The sequence below is a fragment of the Copidosoma floridanum genome, unplaced genomic scaffold, assembly GCF_036245765.1.
Source record: "Copidosoma floridanum isolate Cflo_tuat_1 unplaced genomic scaffold, Cflo_Japanese_pri ptg000004l, whole genome shotgun sequence".
Taxonomy (NCBI): domain Eukaryota; kingdom Metazoa; phylum Arthropoda; class Insecta; order Hymenoptera; family Encyrtidae; genus Copidosoma; species Copidosoma floridanum.
In genome coordinates, this window is record NW_028321881.1 from 40,284,329 (window position 1) to 40,301,076 (window position 16,748).

At 31.9% G+C, this 16,748-nt stretch overlaps 2 protein-coding genes across 4 annotated transcripts in view; one reads left to right on the forward strand and one right to left on the reverse strand.

Annotated features, from left to right (window-relative positions):
• Cad99C (cadherin 99C) overlaps nucleotides 1-16,748 on the forward strand; it is a 376,725-nt gene that overhangs the window by 307,392 nt on the left and 52,585 nt on the right. The window lies entirely within an intron of this gene.
• LOC106644920 (uncharacterized) lies at nucleotides 7,168-13,396 on the reverse strand. 3 transcript variants are annotated; one of them, XM_089597538.1, is made up of 8 exons: nucleotides 13,246-13,396; nucleotides 13,043-13,161; nucleotides 10,774-10,889; nucleotides 10,494-10,689; nucleotides 10,207-10,433; nucleotides 9,673-10,118; nucleotides 8,598-8,982; nucleotides 7,168-8,519 (listed from the first exon to the last, which is right to left on the reverse strand). In XM_089597538.1, the coding sequence occupies exons 3-8, from the start codon at nucleotides 10,860-10,862 to the stop codon at nucleotides 7,868-7,870; spliced, it is 1,995 nt and encodes a 664-aa protein (XP_089453664.1). In that variant the 5' UTR covers nucleotides 10,863-10,889; nucleotides 13,043-13,161; nucleotides 13,246-13,396; the 3' UTR covers nucleotides 7,168-7,867. The 3 variants fall into 3 exon arrangements, with proteins under 3 accessions (XP_089453664.1, XP_089453670.1, XP_089453658.1); XM_089597544.1 differs by having other exon boundaries at nucleotides 13,263-13,283; XM_089597532.1 differs by having other exon boundaries at nucleotides 13,043-13,396.

A 16,748-nucleotide genomic window follows, 5' to 3' on the forward strand; every position in this document is an offset into this window, starting at 1 on the left:
TTTAACCTACTATTTAAATACGTTTAAACTTAATAAAAAAAAATTTCTTCTAGTTAAGAATAAATTGTTGAAAAAAATATATTTTACAAAAAAGAATAAACGAATGAAAAAACAATCACACAAAAAATCTTTGAAAATTACCAAAATTGTATTAGTGATCCATGTATAAGAGCTTATGTTAAATTTAGAAATCAAATGGCTTTTTTCTCAAAAATACGTTGAGAAAAAGTCTTGAAAAAATTCATACACATGTACGGTGTTCTTAAGAAAAACGTTATTTTTTTTAGAGTTACTTGACATTTTTTAATTTTTGCCGGAAGCTCTTTAAGTCGAGTCTTATGAAACTTTTGCTACTCCCTAGTGTAAACTTCCAGCTCTGAATATTCTTGCATAAAATATTATGTAAACTCAAAGTTGACTGATCCAAACATAACAATGCACTGTCAACATTTCAAGAATCTTAGAGCACTTGATTCAGTTTTTTACACGAAATTTAATGCAAACTCTTTGCTCCATTTTCCCGATGGAAGAAAATCACCAAGTATACCAAACACTTCTAACTTTTTCGGCTTCTTATTAACAAACACAATATAACGAAAAATTAAAAAATTGGCAGTAAGTAGCCCGCGAAACTCAAACAGTTACTTTACATCTTAGACACGCCTCGTATAAGTACAATTAATACAAATATCTTTTTTTTTAAGTACATTATAACACTATTAGCAGGAGCGAGCTCGACCGTACGTCTTAATGGCCCAGGAGCGAAATCGACCCCCTATAAGATGTTATCTTTGTGTTAGTGGCGAACTCGACATCGGCCGTTCTGAAATTAAGGCTTTTAAGTTTAATGACCTGGAGCCTAGAATTTTTTTTTTTTTTTTTTGTCACAAAAATATCAAAATTTAGTGTTGTGCCATACTACAGTCTCTACCTATTGTTCTATTTTTAAAGACTGTGATTTGCATCATTTTTGTTTTTACAAATAAACAAATTTTTCCAAATACCTTTGCAATTACTCATAAAAAAAATCTTAGCGCTTCCTTCATCTCTTTAGGGAAGTGTGACAAAAATATTAAATATATTTTTGATCGAAAAGTAAAAAGCCAAGTTTAAAGTGGATTTATGTTGATGAATCGTTATCAGTCTTTTTAAAGGGGTGATGCACTATACAGTTAAAACCCGTGTGAAATAAAAAAATCTCGACCCAGTATTCATTAATATCGATCGGCGTTCAAATCAGTTGAATTCTAACAACGTGGCTGCTAAAACCAAGTGACTCATAAGGGCATAACGATATAAGACCAAGTCACTGTTTCCACAAATAAGGATTTAAAAAATAAATAACAAATTTAAAGTGTACCAGTAACAAAGTCACACATACTGCATCTCCCAAGGGGGCGTCACGTTCCCTGAATAATCGAGATCGTGGGAGCTTCCCTACCCGAAAATACCAGCCTACGAGGCGGACGAGAGTCCTCTTTATCCCCGTGCAAGCCTTTGTCTGCAAAGTGAAGGGGGAAACACACGTATGCCCGACGTATGACCCCTGCGGAGATCTTTCGGAGCGTGGGTGCTTTCTAAATTGCGCTTCCACTTTCTAAGGTCTCGACTTGCACTCTGCAACGCTAAAATGTAGCACAGGGTACACATACATACCCCCATATAAAACGAGAAAGGACTATTGTATACAAGTATAGATTATATACGCTCACTTGTCCCGATGTGCACTTGCTTTCTTGGGTGTGTGTATACGTACGATGCATTTACACGTACGTATGCAGATTTGCAGTTAGTGCGCGGACATGGTGTACAGCAACAGGCTACTTGCTGCTACTTTTGTCTTTCGAGGATAACAGAGGGGGGGATGTTGTTTGAGGGGGTAGTGTTCTTTATGATGCTCTGAGGTCGGCGTTGTACGGGATTAAGACGTTTTCTTCACGAGCTTCGTAGGTACACGCGTCGGCTTTGTCTGTTGTTAGAAATACGGTCTGCTTTAAATTGTTTTTTGGTTTCTTGTTTTTTTGATTTATTTTTTCATACTACATCTCTTGTCTTTAAAAACTGTACAATGTTGGAAAAAAGTTGTAATGATATAACATGTCAACGTTTATTACACATCAAAAGTGTAAAATGCTTTTTTTGAGTCAAAAGTACGTATTATATGTGCATTAATTTGCATGTACATAAGTTTCATGACTTGATAATACTATTAGGATGACAAAATCTGGAGTAAGTGACTTGACTATTTTATAATTTTTACCAACAATAGATCATTTTTATTAACTAAATAATAGTTGAACGTATGAAATAGCATAGCCCTGATGTGCTTGTTGTCATTTTTAGATAGTATCACCAAGTCATCAAGGTATCCAGCAAGGTTTCCAATTATTTAAAGAATTTTAGTCAAGTGATTGTATGAATTTGTCATGGATTCATTAAAGAAGTTTACAATGTGAATAGCATTAAATAACCCTGGAAAGTGATTTATGAGATCGAGATATATCACCATAAAAAATTTGAAATGGGGTTGACGGACAAAATCTGGAAAGGCTTTGATGATCAAGTTTGGAGTACAAACTATCATAAAAAGCAGCAAATTTTCGAAGTTCATCACCTCATATTAAAAATTGCAATATTTTTTTATTGCAAACAAGTACATCAAAATATAGCTTTCTATATAAAAACCCATGTCCATATTTTAAATTAGTTATAATAGAATATTATTTTTCATCATAGGTTTAATCAGAAAAGAAAAACTGCAGTGAACCTTTTGGGACATAATTGCATAATTCTTTTATATAATTATAAGTTGAGTTAACTATTTGACTAGTACTTTATATTCATCATAAAGTTCCTAATATTAATCTTACGTGCAACCATAGGTATGCATGTGTATTACCAAATGTGCATTTTGCATAATATGCAATGAAACATACCAAATGAGCGAATAACCGTGTCTTGAACAGATGCACAAGAAGTAAAAAAAAAAAAAAAAACACGAATTTCCACTCTTAATTCACTAATTACCTGTTAACTAATTCTTAGCTGTAAATTATTCATGCGAACCACCGACCCTGCGTATTCTGCTTTTTTTCCATGAAAGAGTAGAGGTGATGTCATTTTGTTAATTTATTCACGAGGGACGTGTATAAAACTCGGTAACGTGGTAATTGTTTTGGAATGAGTATCGACTGCAGAGCTAAGCGGTGTTGGTTTATCGATGCGTGTGACGATGTAATGGGCGTAATGGCGACTTTTTTCCTGTATATTTTACTTTTAATTAAAGTATGGGGTACTTTTGTTCTTTTCTGCTATTTCGAGTGCATCAATTGATAAATAAGTTTTCTAGTAATAACAACTACTTTGATAGTAACAATTCAAGTATGAATTAAGATTTAAGGAGTGCAATAGATCAGGAAAACTTACATTTGCTATTTTTCTGTTAGCTTCAGTTCTTAGAAATTGATGGTTAATGTTGATACATGTTTAAAATTTATATCTGAGATATAAGTTATAAATACTTGATAAAAAAACATTGTAAGATCCACTTATTATGCCTTAAATAATTTTTAAAATAAAACGCACAGTATTTTGTTCATGACTATTATTTAAAAACTAGATAGTTGAAATTTTTTTTGGAAAACCTGTAATTTCTAGAAGTAGTTTCGAACAGTTTTTGGTTATTTCTGAATAAACGGCTTGTACTACGGCTACAATATTAATAAGTGTCAAAATACGTGATTTTCCATTGATAATATTTAAGTCTCTGGAGAACATTTAGTAATAACTCTTCTTTCAGTCAACTTATGATCTTCAATGTTTTGTGTATTCATAGGGTGAAGTACCTAAATACTTTTTGTGACCTAATTACTGCGGACTCTTGAATAAATCTGAAGTTCAATATTTCCCAGTTACATAAATCGTATACAATTTTGTTTTTCGATTCCAAGATTATCAAGACTATTATTAAGCATTGAATAAAGACAATAGCAATTAATGAGTCTATGTGTATTGAAAAATTAATTTTAAAAATTTACCATCCAAAAAACTTCAAGTTTTTTCCAGTTTTGAGGTAGTAAAAGACAAGTGAAAGAAATAGTTGAATTTTTTTATTCACTGCCAAAAGATAAATAGCAATAACTTTTTTAAAATAACATGTCTAGATGTATAACTTTTTAAATAAAAAACAAGTCAAAGTATTCTTACAAATTTCTTAATCATTATTTAGGCACGCAGTAATTAGATTTACGAAGTTTTAACAAAAGTATAAAAATTAATAAAACATGTTTAATAAAAAGTTACAAATTTAATCAAGTCGCGTGGGAGCGTGACAAGGTAAGTTTGAGAAAGCAGACGAAGCCTCACCGACCGCGCTACTGTTTACTTCAGATTGTCATACTCGAATTTTCAAATACTGAAAAATAAGTATTTTTGCCAGTATGCCTGATGTATTTTGGTTTAATTAAGTCTCTTTAATCCTAGTCCACAGCTTTACCAAAAAATATAGGTCAAAAAGTCGTTAGAACAACGAAAACGAGACATGTGTATCTCGAAATGGTCAAAACAAGATTTTTTTCAGGCGTGTCCGAAAAATGGTCTTATCGTTAAGTTAGCTGCAAGCCAAATTTTTCCTGTGTATAGTTGGAATAGGCGTGTTCTTAAAATCAAGCAGAGCTGCCAACAGTGTAATATTAGCTACAGGTACTTCCTAATTTCACAAATTCACAGTAGATGATAGCATGCAGTGTTGAGAGTTCTCAGTGGCTAAGGTGGTAGAGCACTTGCTTCCCTTCCTGGAGAGCTCGGGTTCGAGACTCCGTTCCGTCACTTCTTCACGGGTAACTATAGGTGGTGTTTTTTATATGAACTAATCACTAGGATATCATATAAATAGGCTACTGATACATAGCATTTCACCGTGGCATGCAGATATGCCGTTTATAGGAAGATGCAACGATGCCTCAGAAGAGGGAAGTGGTGGATATGACTCTCTCATAGTAAAATCATCCCCTAAATGATCAATAATACAAATAATGAGATAAGTAGATGAGGCAAATCGAGGTCAAATGTATATGTGCGCACTTGTAAGTATGTAAAATGTACCCAGCCGTTCAAGCAATGACTGACATGACCAGGTGTTGTTAAGGTAGGATACCTACCGTGGGATGGTTTGAAAACGAATAAAAATGTAAATATCAAGAATACTTCAACACCCTATTTATCCTAACCCTGAATTTCGTGTGCCTTAAATGCGAACACATTAATTTCAGTATCTAAATGAAAATTTGAAATAAATTAATTATTCGTAATAAATTTTATTATTTTTTTAGTATCCTTTTTTTGGTGATTTAAAATGAATCGTGTAACACAGCTATAACAGTATCAACATAATCTGATCGATTAGATTGGAAACTCTAATAATTTTCCAGAGTGCCCTAAATAACAAGCTGTAAACCTAAGCCTTATTTGATTTAGCGATTTGGATAGTAAATAATCAAATAGGAAATGATTCAGTAAAAACAATTCTTTTAGTAACTTCGATACCACTTTTACGATTTCCGTACGTATTTTCGTGATAAATAATTTTTTACTGTGAGAAAACCTTAGGTATTAAATAACCGTAATTTAGAATATTTGGATTTTATCATTACATAAAAAAAATAATGATTAAAGGTAGTTGAATAAATGACAAATTAAGGATTTTTGATGTTTATAATTACTGAGTATTTTATCTAAAAAATTTGTTGGAAGAAGTAATTAAATTTATGTAGTAAGCTTAAAGAAAAATTGCTAAGAATGAAATGATAAAGTAGTTTAATAAAAAAAAAAAAAAGAGCATCTCAGATAAAAATCCTAAAACTGTATTTTAGTAAAAATTTAGTGGGACTGTTGTAGATCACCATAGCTATCTTTTACAGATTTCGTTTCTATACAGTACTTTCTAATATGACCAACATTTAAAAATGGAATTTTCCTGAAAAGTTATGATATCCCCTTAAAAATAGTTTTTTACAAACCTTAAATGTTAGGTAAGTTGGATGTATTAAGTTCATATTTCGTAAGGAATTTCTGAACCTTTATACACACTGGCAATGAATAGTATTCTTCCTAATGAATCTGTAGCCTTAACAAGTTCTGAAAACAAGATATAAAAACTTTTTTTTTTGCGCAGCATACATTTTATACAACATTCGTAGTATAATACTGTTTAGTACTCGTACTTTAACAAAATGAAACAAAGTAATATTGCCGTTTGCCCTAACATTTTTATATACTTTTTTAATAGCAAGGCATAAATGTATTTGATGTGAGGTTTCCATGAAATTCCAGTCAAAAGTCAATATTACTTTGTTTGATTTTGTCAAAGTACGAGTACTAAACAGTATTATACTACGAATGTCGTACAAAATGTATGCTGCGCAAAAAAAAAACTTGACCGTTTTTATATCTTGATTTCAGAACTTGTTAAGGCTACATATTTATTAGGAAGAATACTATTCATTGCCAGTGTGTATAAAGGTTCAGAAATTCCTTACGAAATATGAGCTCAATACATCAAACTTACCTAACATTTAAGGTTTGTAAAAAACTATTTTTAATGGGTTACCAATACAAGTGTGGGGATAACAGGTAAATGTAACATGCGCATTGTGCAAAGAGCAAAAAGATAAAATACTAATGATTAAAAAAATGGAGAGAAAATCTAAAATAAAAGTAAAACTTTTTACTTTTATGAAAATATAACTTCAGCTGCGATTGAATTATGCAACAAAATAATTAAAAAGTTTATCTTAATTTCTGTTACTTATGTATAAACAATCTGTAATTTAATCTTTGTAAAAAATAGACAAATATCTAGTTATTTTCACCACCTGATTTTTTAAACATAACTGAGATCTTACGAGTATATATGATTAACATTAGCTAATAAGATAAAAAATAAGATAATAGTAGCTCTAGTATCAAATCAATAGACTCTACGTTACAGCATGTAATTAGTGAAAATAGAAATATGTTTATAAGAGTAGATTGTGTATTTAACATAAACAATATTGGGTATAGAAAAATTAAAAAAAAAATATACTTTGAACAATGCTTCATTAAATCTTTTGAAAGTCACGTCATTAAGTTTTTTTTGTATTTTTTTATTACGCAGAATTCAACATTTTTTTATTTCCAATAAATTTAATTTTAAATTCATTTGCACGTATATGATTTAAACCCACTTCGTTAAAAATATCTCGATTTTATTAAAAATTATACTTTTTTTTTTATAAAGTACTGATAAACGCATGTATAAAATAAAAATGTTAGTTTCAAAACTGTCTCAGAAGGTAGGTCACTAGAGCTAAAGTGTTCTGTCCCCATTTCTTTATCAACCACTTGTAAGCCGTGCAAAAAAGCAATAAGAAATTTGGTAAATGGAATTAGTTGAAGTAATGATTCAAAAAATTACATGGATCCTTTTATTCTGTCATTATATTTACTGAAATTTCAAAGATATTTTCATGGTAACGTAATTACTAAATCTTACTGAGTCTGATAGTTGTTTGATGAATTATATTATCTTCAATATCTAATAGTGAACTAAACAACATATGGATGCAATTAAGATCATTTTTAAGGTATAGATGATTTATTAGTTTATTTTTTAATTGGCAAACTATTGTAGCATACTAAAGCACACTCTCAAATCTCAAAAGCGTGAAATTAAAAAATTTTAAAAAGTTTAAAAAGTACACTCAATCACAACGAGGTTTATATAAATTGTCTCTTAAATCATACGTTCACTACAAGTTCATTATTGAACAAGAAATAAATTATGTTTAAAAAAATCATGGGGAGTGAATTCATCGTCAATGTAAGATTAGCCCTCTACAAGCTTTCTTAATTCCCTTGGATTCAAGTTCATAAAAATATTCCTCACGACTTCACTGGGTAAACTTACATAATTAATTGACATTAAAATATCCTCCAATGCTTTGTTTAAAGAAATTTCCGCATTATCTAACAACTGTTTCTTCTCCATGGCCAATTCAATACGAGTTTTTGTTACGTAGTCGTAGCATTTCGGTTTTGTAATTTTTTCCAGAGATGCATGCAAATTTTTACAGGCATCCCAATGAATTTCGTAGTCCAACAACCTGACGTACAAATCCAGTGGCATCGTGATGATGTCGAAAATAGATATACTACCTTTATTATTAGACTTTAGTCTTTTTATCACACTATCACAATAAGAGAAAGTTTTTGAGAATGCCTCATTCAACTCAAACAGCCCTTTGGCCGGCATCAAGTCGGGATGTAATTTGCCCAAGTGTAAATCAATGGCGTAGAAAAAAAATAATAAGTAGATAAATTGATCGTAATAAGATTTTGAAACGCTGTAATACAAAGCCCAAATTATCGCATTGTCGACATTGGCGTTGTCTTGGAACTCCCGTAGTAAGCATATGATCTTCAAATTGTTCTCCGGACAAGTTACGGCAAAAAAATTTGGTGGATCAATGGTAAAACGTCTGTCGATAAATAAATTCAAGATAATCAAGTAGTGCGAACGTTTTTCAATAATAATTTTAAGATTTCAACCAACTAACCTGTCAGCCCGTAGACCAGCCTCCAAAAGCATCTTAAGGATGCTGTAGTCTCTCTTTTTAATGGCCACAGTCAGTACTCTATTGATGTCTTGAGAGCCACTTTGGATAGCCTCTACGACATTATTCGCGTTAAGTAAGCGATCAACGACCGATTCGTACCCCAAGTTGACAGCTACGATGAGTTCCAATAGATTTGGTGCACTCTGATGATGGCAGTAATAAAACTTGACAAATTTTTCTTTGACAGAACATTGAAGTGTATCTTTGGTTACTTTAGCGATTTTTGATAGCATCAAACTACACAAGTTCTTATTTATTTCAATTATCCTTGTTGCCAAAAAAAAGGGCGTCTCGTTGATGTAATCTTGCGCTTGCAAGTCTGCACCTGTAAACCATATCGTTACTTTATCTTTTAGCTGGAATATTTCACGTTTTTTATTTGCTGTTAGGAAGCACAAAGACTTTAATAGTTTGGTCAACCAATACGTCAACGAAGAACTTACTGTTATCCGAATCACGCATATGGATGGTAGGTTAACATAGCTTATTTAAGGAGGTTGACTACCTTAAGGAATTAACAGCCAGTTTTCAATTAAATTTTGTACAGCGCTTCAAAAATATATAAAAAAAATTTATGCAAAGTTTCAAAAACTTTGGGTGTTTACGAAATGAGAAATTGATGAAATAAATTTTGTGAATTTTTAATGCATTCTTATGGGAAATCGTCAAAAGCGACTCTGACAATTTTAATACAATTAACAGTCAGCTTTGGTTAAAACTGCCAGCAATCAAGAGTAAATTGATATCTCCTAATAATTAAGTAAGACAATCACTTCGATTATGTCCTTGTAAAAATAGTTATTAATGAATAATCATGCGCATGCATTTCTAACCTAAAAAAGGCACAAAGTCAGACTTCTCTCTCACACTCCCATCCGAAGGTAGTCAACAACCTTAAACATGACCATAAATAACAATTAACGAAAAAGGAAAAAAAAAAAACAATTGAAACAATCATAATAAAAATGAGATCTCATTTTAAAACTGATTTAGAAAGTTCTAATAACCAATTTACCATTTTCAACAAGCAGCTCAGCAATTTCATCAATCCATTTCGTTTTGCAAGTTCTAGTAACTCGTAAGACTAAATGCAATGGTGTCTCACCGAAGAAGTTTTTACTGTTGACGTTTGCTCCATTTTTGAGGAGGGTCTTAATCGCTTCTTCATCTCCATCGCGAACAGCTTTATGCAGATCGGAATCATTCATGTCGTCTTTGATTTTGACTTTTAGCTCGTGCAATATATCTAAAAGAAAACACGGATCCTCTGTCCTGTGGTTCTTTTGGTGATTCTTCGATACTATATAGTACAGTAGGGATTTCAGTGAGAAGTCAACGTAAGCATCCAATTCGGGTGCCAGTTCTATTACATATTTGATAAACGTCTTTTGACATGTCCACAACTCATACGAATTATTACACGCTTCTACTAGACTCCTGTAGGAATTCACGCTTTTTGCACTACAAAAGATTATTATACTTGAAAATTAAATCCATAAATTATACAAGTTAAAATGAAAAAAAAGTTACAAAAGTTTTGATCCTTTACCCGAGTGCTACGAGATTCTTTTCTGCATCTATGTTGTGAGAAGAAATGGCAATGTCTAATGGTACTTGATCATCACAGTCAGTAATGTTAGGGTCTGCTTTGTACTTCAACAACATTTCTACAATATATTTATTCTTTTGTGTTGCATAATGCAAAGCTGTTTTACTCTGAGTGTTAATGATATTCGGATCAGCTTTGTTGTCCAAAAGAAATTTCACTCCCTCCATCTTTGAAATTTCAAGTGTTAAAATTACTTGAGATTATTATTTATAATGTATGAATATTACCTGTTGTTTTTTTACGGCTAAGTGCAATGGTGTCTCAAGTTTGTTTCCTCGTGCGTTTACGTTCGCTCCATAATCTATAAGAAGTTTTGCTATTGCCATCTTGTTGTGAGGTTGTATCAATACATCATTGTTATCGTAGACCAGGTGAAGAGGTGTTTGGAATTCGAGATCCCAATTATTCACAGAAGATGGCTCTCTGAAGAAGCGATCAAAGAAAATTGTCAAAAAATTTTGGATATTCTTATTAAGAAATTCTGTTTATTTTTTTTTCAAAAGTCACCTTTTCAGGATTTCTTGAACGACCGCAACGTTGCCATTTTGAACTGCTTCATGGAGAGTTGGTCTCATCAAATAGTTTAAATAGTTCATCTTTAGCTGTCCGTTTGACTTTTTAACCTGAATAAGCATTTAAGCGATCGTTTTATAGTGGACTGTTTGTTAAATAGTAAAAATAAAGGTACATTTTTTTAAGAAGGTTTTCTGAAAAGTTAAATCATATTTCTTGACTTTTTTCTTCGTGAAATCATTTAACAATTTTCATAAATAAAAGTAGTAGAAAAATTATGGGTTAAACACCACAGATTTGTTCAATATGAATCACATGTTTAATAACTTTTTTTTATTAAAATGAAAAACTATTAGTGACTATTTTTTAAATATTATAGAAGTGATGTACAGTCCTTGCTAGAAATAATGCTACGCATCAGCATTTTCATCTGTACAAAAAAAAAGCAAAAACTTGAAGCTCTAAGACATGAAATTTAAAAGTTTTAATTCTAGGATGTGATGTATTCGGTGTATGCACACAGCATAATAAAAAGTTGAGTTACCCTAGTATTATGGAGCGATTAAGATAAGATCCAAGCTCATTTTATTTCTCTTAAAAATTAGAACTTCATTCAAATTTTTCGTGAATGTTTTAACTTAAAAAAAAAAAAAAAAAAAAAAAAAAAAAAAAAAAAAAAAATGTAAAAAAAAATCTCGAAAAATATTCTACGACGTATTCTAAATATTAACTAGAACTTGTTTGTTATATAACATAAGCAAGAATATCTATAATAAAAGTTTTGTTTATATATTAAGAAAAAGTACGCCTGGTCTTTTTAATAGCACTTTTACGTTGATAAAAAAAAAAGTAACGTAGATTGATAAGACAACAAATGGAAAGCAATTTATTTGTATACTCCTTAAGATGCAGTTTTTCTGAAAATGCAAATTTTTCTATTTCTTTTTTTTTATCTAAGAACTTGCGAAAGTGTTTGCCAAATAAGCGCAATCCAACCGGGACTATAGTACGGATCCTGGAGCCGTAAAATGACAATGGTGCTTTCGTGACGAAAACTATTGTTTTTTTAAATGACTCGTTTTGATCGCCTTAATTATTGAAAATTTTTTTTTTGTTTCAAAGAATTCTTGGATTAATGCAAAACTCGTTTTATGAGGAAGCAAAGTGAAACTCTTTAAACGAGTACTCGAATAGTAGTATTTGAATAGATTTTTGTACAAGAGCCCCATGGTCAGTCTATTATTTTAAAAATTTAATATGGCAACCCATCGCCATCCTCTGCCGAACTCAACTACTTCAAAATATGAATGACAAAAAAATTTTATGTAATACCCACGAGCTGGTGCAACAGAGCATTACGAAATTATTAATATAATTTTGTCTATTTTCCGTTAAGATCCAAAATACATACTGTTTTTAAAAAGCGATACAATAATTAAGAGCCAAATTATTTAGAGTTCTGGAAAATTTGTAACAGAAGTAGACTTTTGTTAGTTCAAGCAATGGTATCTTATATATTTAGTGGTAACAGTTGTTTGTAAGACAGTAGAGAAACTTACTTGTTTCGGACGAAAATGATATACTAAAAAACTTGTGACCAGAGGAATGTCTCTTAACTTTTTAATAATGTTTTATAAATGTTTCAAAGAGAATCAAGACACTTCAAAGTGATAGTTTAGTGCTCAATGATAGGCCCACTGATTAGAACGGTTACCGATAACGAAATCACTTTAGTTGTATTAGGCAGGTTTCGAAGAAAGTTAATTTTCGTAGAAAAATGTTTTCATCAGCAATTTACTTCCTACACAAGCTTTTGATTTCAACATTTTTCACTACACAATTTTAGATACAGTGCGTTAGAGTCACATTTTCAACATAAAAATGCTTTTTGCTTTCATATCTTAAACAGTTTTTCATAAGGAATTACAAACTTACTCCGATGAATCTCCTCATAAACAGTCCTCAAATTATTGGCAATGCCGGAAAAAATTGTTGCACAATCTACCGCTTGCAGAGTTATGAGTATAAGTTATAACACTTTCATAGATAATTTATCGCGTTATTCGTAAGATAATAATAATTAAAGATGATATCGAAGAGAATCAAATTCATTTAAAGCCGATTCTACCAACAACTATGAAAAATACTTACGATGAAAATTTTTTCGTGCAATAAAACCAGTGAAATACTCATTAAAAAATGTATGTTGCTTACGTTGTGACCCTGCCCTTTTTATTAGTAACAAACGTTAATTGTAACTCACCTTTTGCGACTCCTGTCGATCGGTGAACTGCTTCTCTTTTATTTAAGGTTAAAAAAAACGACGGAGTGAGAGAACCTGCACCGATAGGTTGTGTACGGGAACCATTTAAACAATGTACCCTAGAAAAGTTGTACAGACAGAAAGTCTCTTGGCTCTTCATCAACAACGTAATCACGATAAGGTTAAATTAAACGGTTTCTTACTTGGTTGTAGCACATACCTATAGTTGCTAGTCAATCAGAACTGAGCAGCGTATAACGTTGCACTGTGGCAGTGTGTACCTTCATGTATTGTTCACACGATGCGTCAACATACACAAACTACATCATGTCTTTAATTACATGTGTAAAAGAAATAGACCGAAGGAGAAAGAGAGGTAAAGAAATACAAAAGATATGGACGTTTGTTTCTAAGCATGTATTTACGCGTATGTCTTTTGGTGTGCCACACAAATCGGTAAATTTACAAGTCTTGCGATTTCCTACCAAATAAAAATTTAATAGTTTGTAATTTCACACCATTCAGATGTAAGTATAAAGGAAAATGGCTACTTTCAGTATGTGGCAAGTGTTTAGCTCACACATGCAAATGCACACATATGCGCATTAGTTTAATATTCAATCGGGGAATACATATATGACCAGAGTCACAACACACCTAAAGATGTATACATACATACATAAATTAAATGCACAAGACAACTGATTTGTTTGTATCGTCTATACTGTGTATATACAATATTGTATCATATGTATGCATACTGAATGCTATTGTTTGAATATATTCTATACCTTATTAAGTTCCTTATCTCTCTTTTTCTGTATGAGTCAGTAGAAGAGCTGTATAGTTGGTGCATATTGCTCCTAAGTACTCTCTTATCCGTAGTTAAAAAAGTACGTTTTTTCGAGATTTTCTTATGTACATTATAACCGTACATGAATTTCATCAGTATATTTTCTTAGGCAACACTAGATTCTGGTTAACTCTATCTTTTACAATAAAAATTTCTATGTTTTTTTTCAGTGAATTGTTATTATTGTACGTTAATAGGTATTACCAAAATCAGAATCAAATTTGTAAAGATACAGCAACGTCTTAACGAGAAAACGTTTGCACTCAGTATCATTTTTAAATGTAAACAAACCTGGGTTCTACTTCTCAGCCCAATATAAGTGAGTATCGTCTGCTGTTAAATTATTTTCTCACCCTACACTTTGTTATGAACGTTTGCTTTCTAAAAATTATGATTTGAACTTGGCGGATCTCCTTACTAGACGAGGTACATTGGTGCTACGCTATTAAAATTAATATTTTCTAGAATTTCTTACACGATCTCAAGTTTTCAAGAATATTCTGTAATTTTTTAAAAGAGCCACACTGCCAATTTTTTTTATCTTGAAGTGCACACCTTAAGGTAAAATTTCAGCCCATGAGAGTTGAAAATAATGCTGTTATGACTGAATAATAACACGTGGTTGATAATCGGAAAAACGTGTTTTTTTAAACTTGAGAAATTTTTTACTAAGAATCTGTAAGGCTTAGGTATATACATATATTCCATCATTTTTTTGCTCAAAATATTCCAAAGAATTTAGATAAATTTTTCGTTTGCCAAAATTGTAAAAGGTTTCTATTTGCTTATATAATTCGTTAATAACAATTAATTGCAGAAAAATTAGGACGAACCCCATGGTTTATCATTTTCAGGAGCTCAAAATACATCGGATAATAAAAAAAATTCTGTTGACTCGAATATTTCACGGGCACTTATCAGTAAAACCTAACTAAATATTTGTTTTATGACGTTTGTATTATTTTAAACGTATAGATATAAAAAATTTTTAGAGAAATTTATCGTTTCATCTATAAGTGTTACTGTATGCTTCTGCCTGTATTTATTTCTTTGTGATTAATAGCTGTTAGTTCATATAAGTTAACCTTTTCATTTATATTCCCGTGTATACGTTCTAATTGACCGAGAAACACAGAGGGTTTCTCGGCCGCAGGTATGGAGCATGGGGGTACTTGATAGTGCTATCTCTGGGGCCGTTTTTTCTCCCCCTGTCTTTTCAGACAGATAAATAGGGCTACAGTGTTCGATTAGTGTTTCGAACGCGGTTGTTTAGACATTTTGGATTCTTTTTTGTTTTTTGGTTGCCATGTTCGTTTTGACATAGCAACGCGATGTTTTGTCCAACTTTTTTGTCAGAGCCCTTTTAGCTATTAAAGAGTGAAGACGCGTCCTTTGTTATAAAAAAATATTTTCTGTCTAAATAAACTAAGGGTTTATTTATAAAGCTTCTTTTGATTTTAAAATCATTGGTGTGAATTACAATAAGAGTCATGTTAGGTGTCGTAACAAGTGAAGGGCCCCTCAAGAAGTGAAAAAATATATTTTTCCGCCTTCGGCTCGGGCCGCAAACCTCTCGGTTCGCAAACAGAGACTTTTCAAACTCGTAGGACAACTACTATTTTTTCAATAGACAGATATTTTGAAAACTTTAGTTAAATCTTTAACAATAAGTATTCCAGTTTTTTAAAAAGTGTATAAATATTGCCAAAAAAGATCCTCTTTTTCTTCTTCTTCTTCTTATTATTATTATTATTATTGTTATTATTATTATTATTATTATTATTATTATTATTATTATTACTTACGTATTTGCTGAAGACGACAGATAACTTTTCTCTCAATTTTTATAAGATCCTAGTCATCAACACAATATTTTTATAATACCAACAGATTTTTTGGAAAAAAACTTTTTGTATGATTATTGAAGTTTATCGCGTACTTATCGCTAATCTCTTGGCAATTTCCATGATACTACACGTTAAGGTGGCTTCCGCGTTTTCTGCCATGACTGGCGAGCGAACCTTTAAAATATTCCAAAAAAAAAAGTTTCTTCTGTGAAATTATACGTATAAAAATAATAAATATTGCAACTACTTAAAAATGATATGAAACATTGTCGAAAAGGGGATTCGATTTCCTTATCAAGATCTATAATTGAGCAAAAAACGACCCATCACTTTTCGTTAAATTTTCATTGACGAACGGGCTCGCGAAACCCAGATCAGTATTAAATTAACTAAAACTGTAAATTCCTCGTATTTAGACCAACCTGCAAAGTGAGAGGGGGTAGAAGAAAATACAGAGAATACGCGCTGACGATCGGTGGCCAGATCTGTCTAGAAAGGGTGAGACTGGGCGAAACGAGTAGTGTCGAAAGCTGGTCGTTGCAACAGAAGGATTGAGGAAAACTTTGTACGCAAACTTAATTACTCGACGGTTATCACGTACTTCCGGAGTTGGTAAATATCTTCGTGGTTTACACGAGGTTGGCGTAAATTACCAACGTCATCTCCAAATTTCGTACATTTTTTTTTCGAGTAGTTCCATAAGTCACTAAGGTCGAGTTGACTACACCGCTAAAAGTGCCCATCACGAACACGAGTACTTATTAGACAGCTCGTTTCGGCCAAACCGCGAGATTGACAGCTACTTGTCACGGCCGATGTAATTAAATAAATGTATTCATGCACACACGATACAATAAAGGAAGAGAGTGGTGCACACGTACATGAATACCTATGCGTGTTGAGTGTGAAAAAGTAACAGGTACACGGTGTTTATTGGAGGTGGTAGACGGAAAAACGCGCGAAATCGGTAAAATTAACACCTCTGACCAGTTACACGTAGGGATAC

What these genes read in the sequence shown, in the direction of transcription:
- LOC106644920 (XM_089597538.1), bottom strand. Translation starts at nt 10,862, where the DNA reads ATGAACTATTTAAACTATTTGATGAGACCAACTCTCCATGAAGCAGTT. An exon ending in TGAGCTGCTTGTTGAAAATG is followed by an intron (nt 8,983 to 9,672) that starts GTAAATTGGTTA and finishes TATGGTTTACAG; the next exon opens with GTGCAGACTTGCAAGCGCAA. An exon ending in GCTGGTCTACGGGCTGACAG is followed by an intron (nt 8,520 to 8,597) that starts GTTAGTTGGTTG and finishes ATTTATCGACAG; the next exon opens with ACGTTTTACCATTGATCCAC.